The 10,460-nt window shown below is 33.8% G+C and overlaps 2 protein-coding genes across 2 annotated transcripts in view; one reads left to right on the forward strand and one right to left on the reverse strand.

The window, feature by feature from the left end:
* The window catches only part of LOC111464753 (psbP domain-containing protein 6, chloroplastic-like), a 7,370-nt gene extending 1,806 nt beyond the window's left edge, over window positions 1–5,564 (forward strand). The window contains exons 2-3 of the mRNA XM_023108989.1: window positions 3,909–4,225; window positions 5,445–5,564. Coding sequence (XP_022964757.1) covers window positions 3,909–4,225; window positions 5,445–5,564 — 437 coding nt within the window. The remainder of the gene's footprint in view (window positions 1–3,908; window positions 4,226–5,444) is intronic.
* A 1,004-nt stretch (window positions 5,565–6,568) lies between these two features.
* Window positions 6,569–6,943, reverse strand: LOC111464754 (tetraspanin-3-like). Its single transcript, XM_023108990.1, has one exon. The coding sequence runs from the start codon at window positions 6,941–6,943 to the stop codon at window positions 6,569–6,571; it is 375 nt and encodes a 124-aa protein (XP_022964758.1).
* Window positions 6,944–10,460: the final 3,517 nt, after the last annotated feature.

A 10,460-nucleotide genomic window follows, 5' to 3' on the forward strand; every position in this document is an offset into this window, starting at 1 on the left:
TTTTTTTTTTTTTTTTTTTTTTTTTTTTTTTTTTTTTTTTTTTTTTTTTTAAGGAACCAATAAGATATTAAAGAGAAAATAACCCCTTTTTTATATATAGATAAGAAAGAACGAACCTTTTGAGTCGGGTGAATATTAAGAGTAATAATCGACAGTACTTTGTAAGCAGTTTCGAGCATTCAAGAAGTTGAATGTTGAATTTTCTTAGAAGGGTGACCAAATAACTAGATAATTATTGTTGAATTTCCAAAGAATGCACCACAAATTTATTATGGATAAATGGAACTATTAGGTGATATAAACTCGAGGTTATACAATTACATCTCTTCTTCCCACTACTCTCACTAACAAACCCAGCTTAGAGTGATAATCTTCACTTGAGGCTGCAAGTTAAGATGCCTTACTGGGTTACTCAAGGAAAGTAAAGTTGAATGTCAAAAAGTGAACTTTTAGGACAAACTAAACTATATTTGAGAAAGAAGAATCATGTTCCATATGTTCAAGATACTAGGGAGACACCAATGCAAGCAATCACTACTCTGATTCTGTAGTGGGATCTATGAGCCTCATCCCTCGTATGAGAAAGAGCAATTGTATCAAGCAACCATAGTTATTTTAAAACTTCATCCAATAGTTCAAGTAAAAATACGTCTTAATTTTGAAGTTCATATGATTGAGCCACTGAAAAAAAAAAATCACTTTATTGACATAGATATATAATAATTTTCAGTTAAGTTTTTCTTAGTTATTCTATTTTTAGAATAATTTTTGTTCAAAAATGGTCTCCATTCATTCATATGTCTATCCTAACTAAAAAAATGTTTGTATAATAAATGTTTCACTCGCGTGCTCATGATAAAATTTTCCCTCTAGTTTTCTCCACTAATTCAAAGGTTTCTTCGTCTTACATATCTTATATTTAAAGATTTTTTTTTTTCATCTAATTTTCCCCACTAAGTCTTTAAAATAAAAAGATCATATACAAGAAATTAGAACATAAGATTCCCATAAAAAATTAGAACATAAGATTCCCATAAAAACTCAAGCTATGGTTTGAACAAGAGTTCAAAAGCTCGATGATCTTAATCTTTAATGAAAATATACGTAAATTAACGGTTGGAGATGAAACAAAAGTCTAAAGTTTCTTAAAAATATTATTTTAGAAATGAGGGTTTAGTTGAGTGTCATTAACTACGAAGCTTATGGAATCTTAAAAAACGTTCCTTATAGTTTCGTTGAAAAATAATGAAAGAAATTTAGTTTTTTTACCTAATGAATGATTTAAGTGTCTCCATTAGGGTTTTTCGGAGAGGGTTTAGGGTGTGAGGTCTTATAGACATGAGTACATTTTTTTTTTCTTCCTTATTTTAAGCTTAGAACAATCTTTGGTGGATTTTATATAATGCTAAAACGAGAAAACAACTTTTTGAACGAGTTAATGACTCTCGTCTCAAAGAGGAAAAAAAGTGTCAATGGTACACCTATGGAAAATATTGTCCTCTTTGGGCTTTCTCGTTCGGGCTTCCCTTAAGGCTTTAAAACGTGTCTGCTAAGGAAAGATTTCCACACCCTTATAAACGGTGTTTCATTCTCCTCTCCAACCGATGTGGGATCTCACAATCCACTCCTCTTCGGGGCTCAGCCTCCTCGCTCTCACTCATTCCTTTCTCCAATCAATGTGGAAACCTCACCAAACTCACCCCCTTCAAAGCCCCGCGTCCTTGCTAACACATCGCCTCATATCCATCCCCCTTTGGGGCTCAACATCCTTGCTGACAAATCGCAAAGTGTCTGCCTCTAATACCATTTGTAACAACCCAAACCCACCACTAGCAGATATTGTCCTCTTTCGCTTTTCCCTTCTGGGCTTTCCTTCAAAGTTTTTAAAACGCGTCTAGTAGATAGAGGTCTCCACACTCTTACAAAAGGTGTTTCGTTCTCCTCCCCAACTGATATGAGATCTCACATCTTGGACCTAGATGTCTCCTGCACAATAAAATTTATTAGAAATGATTGGAACGATCATTAGCAGCTACACAAAAATATCACATTCAGTCACCCAGAAAGCAATACATATAAATACATAAGTTTACACATCTATGTAAGAATTTATTTATTTATTTTTATAAATGTTAAAGAATATTATTGCTCACCCCTAAACCCTAAACCCTAAACCCTAAATCCTAAATTTTATAAATTCATGAGTATTTTTTAAATATATTATTAATTTTAGGGTATTTTTTAAACCTCCTAAAAAGTTTGGTATTTTTTAAACCCTCCTAAAAATTAAGAGTATTTAAAAAAATATAAAAGTTAATTAATAAAAAATTGAGATATTTTTAAAAAATATAAAATTAGAGTATTTTTATTAATTTATAATAAATAAATTGGATAAGGCAGGCTGGCGTGGATGATAGACGGACTAAAGTCCGAACTCTCCTCACGATCACCATTCTCATTTTTATTAATTTCTCTGTTTTTTCTTTATTACAAAATCGGATGAATTTAGCTTAGTATTCGGTTTTATTTTCATGACGAAATTCTTAATTGCTACAAAAACGCGTCTGCTAGTGAGAGGTTTCCACAGTCATACAAAGAATGATTCGTTCTCTTGTCCAATCGATATGTGATCTTACTGGTATCATACACACACAATAAAATATAACATGTAGTGGACCTAAAAGTGTCGGTGTTCCTGTCTGAAATAGGAGCATCTAGCATGTAATCCTGATCAAATCCAACGACATTGATCATACAACCTATGAGCGACATTGATCATACAACCTATGAGCGGATCTCAAAACACTAACCATCTAGCCTACAGTCAAAACTTAAAACCCCGATGATCTTGCAAGTGATCTAAAACTAAAACGCAAGTCATCTAACCTGTGACCATAGTGGAGCAATTAACACATTCACTCACGAATAATTGTCATAATTTTATTTCATAAATACCATGGATGTCCCATTAAAGTTTTATAACACTTGTGATGAACATCAAATCAATGAATCATAGGGCAATGTCTAACAATTCCTAGCTGTGGATAGCCTACTCTATTCTAAATTCCTTTCTAGTCGGTAGATACTCGGTCAACTCTTCAAAAATTGCAACAGCTCAAAGCTCACCGCTAACAGATATTAGTGATGAACATCAAATCAAATCAGTGAATCATAGGGCAATGTCTAACAATTTCTAGTTGCGGATAGCCTACTCTATTCCAAATTCCTTTCTAGCTAGTAGATACTCAAACAACTCTTTAAAAATTGCAACAACTCAAGCTACCGCTAACCGATATTATCTTCCATGGGCTTTTCTTTTCGGGTTTCTTTTCAAGATTTTAAAACACGTTTACTATGGAGAGGTTTCTAGATACTTATAAAGAATGCTTTGTTTTCCTCTCCAATCGATATGGGATCTCACAAAAACGATCACCGCTAACAGATATTGTCTTCCATGGGTTTTCCCTTTTGGATTTTATAACGCGTTTACTATGGAGACGTTTCCAAATACTTATAAAAAATGATTCGTTTCCCTCTCCAATCGATATGGGATCTCACAAAAACGATCACCGCTAACAGATATTGTCTTCGATGGACTTTCCCTTTCGAGCTTCTCCTCAAGATTTTATAACGCGTTTACTATGGAGAGGTTTCGAGATACTTATAAAAAATGCTTTGTTTCCCTCTCCAATCGATATGGGTTCTCACAAAAACGATCTAAAAGCTTAAAACAAGGTGAAAAAAGCAATCTAACCTTGACATCGAACCAAATAGGCGTAGCTGAAAGCATATCCTATGTAGGACGGATGCAGAAAGCTTATTTTTGGTTATAATTTCTTCTTGTCACTGTCTTCTAAGTTAAATGATTTATATGCTAATGGTTATAGTTGAGATTTAGTTCTTTTCAGGAAATGTGCAACCATACCAGTTCCCTCTGCCTCCAACTTGGAAACAAGCGCGTGTAGCTAACATTTTATCTGGTAATTACTGTCAACTCAAGTGTGCAGAGCCCTGGGTGGAGGTAAAATTTGAAGAGGACAAGCAAGGCAAAATCCAGGTCGTGGCTTCCCCTTTGATTCGTCTCACTAATAAACCCAATGCCACAATTGAAGACATAGGTAGCCCTGACAAGGTTATTGCTTCTCTTGGCCCTTTTGTTACTGGAAATACGTTCCATCCCGAAGAACTCGTTGAATCATCAGTTGAGAAACTCGGTGATCATACGGTATAATCCTCCCCTATCTTGTAGATTACATTTTTCTTATTATCTTTCTTTAAGCACAGTAATGTTACGTGAGATTCCACATTGATCGGAGAGGGAACGAAGCATTCATTGTAAGGATGTGGAAACTTCTTCCTTATAAGGAAGAATGCTTCATGATCATCAGTTGAGAAACTTGGTGATCAGACGGTATAATCCGCCCTCGTATTGTAGATTATATTTTATTTATTATCTTTCTTTAAGCACAATAATGCTATGTGAGATCCCACATCTGCCGGAGAGGAAAACGAAATATTCCTTGTAAAGGTGTGGAAACCTCTTTTTAGTAGACGCGTTTTAACAATATGTAATGAGTCAAAGTGGACAATATCTGCTACTAATGGACTTGGATTGTTACCTGCTATAAAAATAACTTTGAGATATGAGATTTGCTTATCCTAACGGGAGTAAATTATCTTGGTAAAACACTTATAATTAAGTTGTATATTCAATTTAGACTATTCTTTGTAAAGCTCATTATTATACCTAGAGATTGATAAGTATGGTTAGGAATCACGACTCTCTACAATGCTATGATATTATCCACTTTGACCATAAACTCTCATGGTTTTGTTTTTGGTTTCCTCAAAAAGCCTCATACCAATGGAGATGTATTCGTTTACTTGTAAACCCATGATCAACTCTTAATTAGCTGATGTGGGACTCTCTCTCAACCATCCTCAATAATATATCATTTGAGATGACAAGTTTGAAGTCTCGTTTTTCTTATGTCCTGGTGGCCTTCCTCATTAGCTGATGTGGGACTCTCTCTCAACCATCCTCAATAATATATCATTTGAGATGACAAGTTTGAAGTCTCGTTTTTCTTATGTCCTGGTGGCCTTCCTCTAGGCCTCCTTAGTTGAGATGATAAGTCTGATGAAACACATCGACTAGTAGGTGATGAAACACATTGACTAGTAGGTTTCTTCTTGGATCTATACTTTAGTCCTGTTTCTCCCGACCCATTAATTTCTTCACTTTTTGCTACCAACGCCAATGATATTTTTGTAGTTATTATGTACAAGTTGACCTTTAACTACTTGGTCGAGTGTATATACTTAACTAATCTGAATAAAGCAACCTTTAACACTTATACTTTTGAATCCTGTTTGTTGATGTTTCGACATATTTCGATCGTGTGAATACTCGTTAAAAGCTTGTTTTTATGTGGTTTATGCAGTATTACAAATACACACTGGAAACTCCTTATGCACTGACGGGTACACACAATCTAACCAAGGCAACAGCTAAAGGAAGCACGGTTGTGTTATTTGTGGCAAGGTTTGAGAATCATGCTTGATTCTTTTCAGCTCTAGTTCTTCCTTCAAACAAATTGCAAATCAAGTTATATTCGATTACATTTCATATTTACCTCTATGGAATAAACATTGTCTTTATGATTGAATTTGAAGTTGTCTAGAGAAAAAACTGGCTATTATCTATTTCGTACTAATGGAATAGTATTTCTTAGTTATAAATTCATCGTCTTCCTCTTAATTAGCCAATGTGGGACTACTCCTCTCAATAATCCTCAACATATTGACAAGTTTTATTAATGACCAAGTCTACTTCCAACAAATATTGTCGTCTTTGAGCTTTCCCTTTTGGGATTTCCTTCAAGGTTTTTGAAACTCGTTTGTTAGGAGAGATTTGCACACCGTTGTAAAAGATGATTTGTTCTCTTCTTCAACCGATGTGGAATCTCACTGTAGTTTTCATCTCTTTTAAGAGTGATCATGTAGACAGAAAAGAAGGCATTTTCATACATTGATTAAATTATTTTTTATGTTAACGTTTTCTAATTTTGAGATTTATATCCAATTCGTTCTTAAAATTTTAAAAGTTTTTACTACATTAATAAATGTTTTATTTTGTGTCAGTTGGTTCTTGACATATTCGATTCTTCTTCTAAAAAGTGGAGTAGGATTTTTATGGGATAGTTTTACATTTATATTAGACATTCAAATTTATATTCGATAGATTAATTTTTATAAATTTGGAGTAGGCAAGAAATCTGATAGACACAATTATGTCTACAGTTAACCGTTGAGTTGTGTATGATCTAATCAGGTTGAGTAGCGGAATTTAAATAGAAACGATCACTCTACTCTAAGAAATGCTTTGGGGCACTAGAATTTTCCCCAGACAAAGTGAATTGCAATTTGACATATTATACAATTTAACGTAAGATATTTTAATGCTATTTTGAATTCAAACAAATCAAAACACAAATTCCATATCACAAAATACATTAATCACCGTCCCTAGACGTGCACTTTATTTTCACGTCTTATAAATTCTCGATCAAATGTTAAACCAACGTGGTTTGTATTTGGTCATGCGAGCAGAACTAGCAGGTTCGTCATTATCCATGCGTCGATTATTTCGAAAGGCTGCATAGCCAACAGCGTAAGAGATTACGAGAATGATCAAGACAACGATGTTAATAACCGAGACCTTTCTCCAGCTCTTCTTGATGCTGGCTAGAACCCCAGCCTTGCAAGAGTCACAAGCATAGCAAAGTTGGTGTTGGTCATTGCTCCACCTTGCACAGTCAGGCTCAGGCCCCACGAGCCCTCCCCCAACATCCCAGACTGTCTCGTTCACATACACATACTCACACACTCGGACGCTTGCAGCAACCAGACTTCCAAAAAGGTCTTTTTTTTTTTTATGCATTTTTTCTCGATGTTTTTTTTATGGAAACATTTAGAGATGTTCTGCTTACTCCAACTTATTGGGTGATACAGGTTAAAACATGTCACTCTTAGTTTGACTCACATGTTTCACAACCCAGCTTCAACGTTAGAGGTGCTCATGGATTGAGTTGGATCCAGTTGAGACATCTTATAGCCCCAACTCAATTGTTCGGCTAGTAAAATTTTCAAACCAAAGAACTTTTATTAAATAATGAACTCAACCGGAACCAGCAATAGATTTCTTGGATTATGTTGGTTCGGAATTGTTCAGATCATTTATTCAAATATTTATTTTTAATAAAAGTAAAATATTAGTTCTTAAGATTATAGTAAGCAAAAATATATATTTTTTAATATTAATTCATAACCTAACACAAACCATTTGTAATGAGTTGGGTTGAACAAATTTTTTTTTTTTTTTTTTTTTTTTTTTGAATAAAATAGAATCTAAAATTTTTCAATTTAATCTCAAATATTAAAAAAAAAATGTAAATTTCAAATCAAGAAAAAATGGTTCGAAAATATTAACTTAAAAACTAGATATAAACTTTCTAAAGAAGATTCAACAACATATTTATTCCGACATGCTAATTAATTCTTCATGCTATACTATTTCAAACTTAATAATTTCACTCAAAGTCTCAAACCTCCCCTTAAATTGTTACCCAATTCTAAAAACATTTTTAAAAATGAGATAGTTAAACAAAGAAATAGCTGTTTATAAATTTAATTTTTTAAAACAAAATATTAAGAGTCAAATAGGAGACCAAAGAAGAAAAAATAAAAAAAGAAAGAGAGGAATATAATAAGGTTTTGGGTTATTTTTATATTATTCTCTTCCCAAGATTGGATCTCTAGATTCATTTTAATCATTTAAAATATTCTACATTTTCTTTTATTTTAAATATCTACAAATTTAGACCCCTTTTAAAAAAAAATAAAAATAATACTTACCTTCAAATATGGATTTTTTTTTTTTTTTTTTTTTTTTTTTTTTTTTTTTTTTTTTTTTTTTTTTTTACGGTCAATCCTAAGTTTTNATAGGAAATATTAATTCATACTCTTACATATTTTAAGTATATTAATTTAAATTTTATAATGAATAAATTTTGCTATGTTCAAGTGATGTCTGGTATTAAGAACCAACACATCAAATTAATGACAAATTTTCTTAGAAATGTTGGCGGATAGTCAAGATGCATGGCTACATTAGTGGTTGGATCTGACATATTGAATGACAATAACTCTCTGAGGCTAGACGACCAATAGTATTGTTACTCGAGAAACAATATGCACACCCATCTGGACGAATAGCGCCCTTAGCTTTTATAATACGATATTCCTTTCCTATGTCTTCATTGTTAGGACTCTCTTCCCCCATTGTCATACACATCAAGGATTGAAAATACTTCCTTCCTAATGAATCACTAATAAATGCAATGGTTTTATCCAGTATTCAGAAAAGAATATATTCAGATCACTCTAGAGGGTAAAGAATAGCAGAAAGCAACCTAACTAAATCAATGGAGGAATTCCTGGTAAATCCTCTACAAACACATTTAGGAATTCATTTACAACTGACACGACAGCTATGGGAGTTTCTTTCTTTTTGGTGTTCACGACGGCTAGTATAGCCCATGCTTTGTGTTGAACCAACTTTTTCACTTTCATCATTGATATCACTTTTAGACATAATTTCCATCCATGTACCCTTGAATTATAAGGGTGTAGAAACCTCCCCTAGCCGTTAGGTTTTAAAAATGTTGAAAGGAAGCCCGAAAAGAAAAGCCCAAAGAGCACAATATCGGTTAGCAGTGGGCTTGGGCTGTTACAAATGGTATCAAAGCCAGACACCGAATAATGTGCCAGCAATGAGGCTAAGCCCCAAAGGGGGTGGACACGAAGCGGTGTGCCAGTAGGGACGCTGGGTCCCAAAGGGGGGTGGATTGGGGGTCCCACATTGATTGGAGGAGGGAACGAGTGCCAACAAGGACGCTTGGCCCCAAAGGGTGGTGGATTGTGAGATCTCACATCAGTTGGAGAGGAGAACGAAACATTCTTTATAAGGGTGTTGAAACCTCCCCTAGCAGACGCATTTTAAAAATCTTGAAAGGAAAGCCCGAAAAGGAAAGCCCAAAGAGGATAATATCGGTTAGCAGTGGGCTTGGACTGTTACAAATAGTATCAAAGCCAGACATGGGATAATGTGCCAGCAAGGAGGCTAAGCCCTAAAGGGAGTGGACACGAGGCAGCGTGCCAGCAAGGATGTTGGACCCCAAAGGGGGTGGATTGTGAGTTCCCACGTCGGTTGGAGGGGAGAATGAAGTATTTTTTATAAGGGTGTGGAAACCTCTCTTTAGCAAACGCGTTTTAAAAACCTTGAGGGGAAGCCCGAAAGTGAAAACCCAAAGAACAAAATATCTGCTAGCGGTGAGCTTGGGCGGTTACAGAAACGATCATTATATTTATTATAATGCTACAGTGGTTGCTATTCCTAAACAGGTGTCTAATATCAACAGCTACCAGAGAATGCTCGCCTGACTAGAAAGGGGCCTAGAATGTGTGCGAACCGATAATATTGAGTCACTTACTGAGTATTTCTGAAAAATACTCAGTCCTGTGCTACTTCTATTTCAGGTAAAGGCGAGACAATTTTGTACGGCTGACGACGGCATCACAACTCGAGACCATAATACATGCATAAGATAGTTGTATTTATTTTCTAAGACTTAGGTTAGAATAAGGTGTTTTCTTTTATTGTTTATTTATTTCATTTAGTATTTCGTTGCGTCATTTTAAAGACGTTTTCGAACACGTAAGCCCATGTCAAGATTTCAAGATGAAGTTTCTGTTTTATGATGAAGTTTAAAGGCTTATTTTTGCACAAACAATCACGTTAAGATGACGATAATAACTCTAAATAAATAGAAATCTATGATCATGGAAGGTTTGTAGTGGAAGAGAAGAATAGAATACTAGACATAAAAAATAATAATAAGATTTTAAGCAAATATAAGATCTAAAAATTAACGAAATATCCGATAGACATTTTTCATGTATTTTTCTTTTAAAATGTTCATTTATTTATGGTTTGGAAAAGTTTAAAACAAAAATTGTTTTATTATTTCTAAAATTTATACTCAAATAAGTAACAGTTTCTGGAAATGAGTAACGAAAAACCCAAAAAGTTATAAAAAACATTATAATTTTCCAAAAGTTTAAAAAATAACGAACATCACCAAATAGACCCTATAATAATTAAAATTATCAATTCATTTGTTAACGATATTAGTTTCAATTTTTATTCTTCACTTCAACGTGAATTCAATTTCTCTTTAGGTTGTGATATTCATTTACAGAATCCCAATACGTAAGAGCTCCAAAAACATGACATACAAATATGAGACACAATTATGATACCACACGAACAAGATCTAATGTCATTAAAAAAAAAAAAAAAAAAAAAAAAAAAAAAAAAAAAAAAAAAAAAAAAAAAA

This window comes from Cucurbita moschata, unplaced genomic scaffold (assembly GCF_002738365.1).
Source record: "Cucurbita moschata cultivar Rifu unplaced genomic scaffold, Cmos_1.0 Cmo_Scf00031, whole genome shotgun sequence".
NCBI classification, from domain to species: Eukaryota; Viridiplantae; Streptophyta; class Magnoliopsida; order Cucurbitales; family Cucurbitaceae; genus Cucurbita; species Cucurbita moschata.

What these genes read in the sequence shown, in the direction of transcription:
- LOC111464754 (XM_023108990.1), bottom strand. Translation starts at nt 6,943, where the DNA reads ATGCATAAAAAAAAAAAAGACCTTTTTGGAAGTCTGGTTGCTGCAAGC.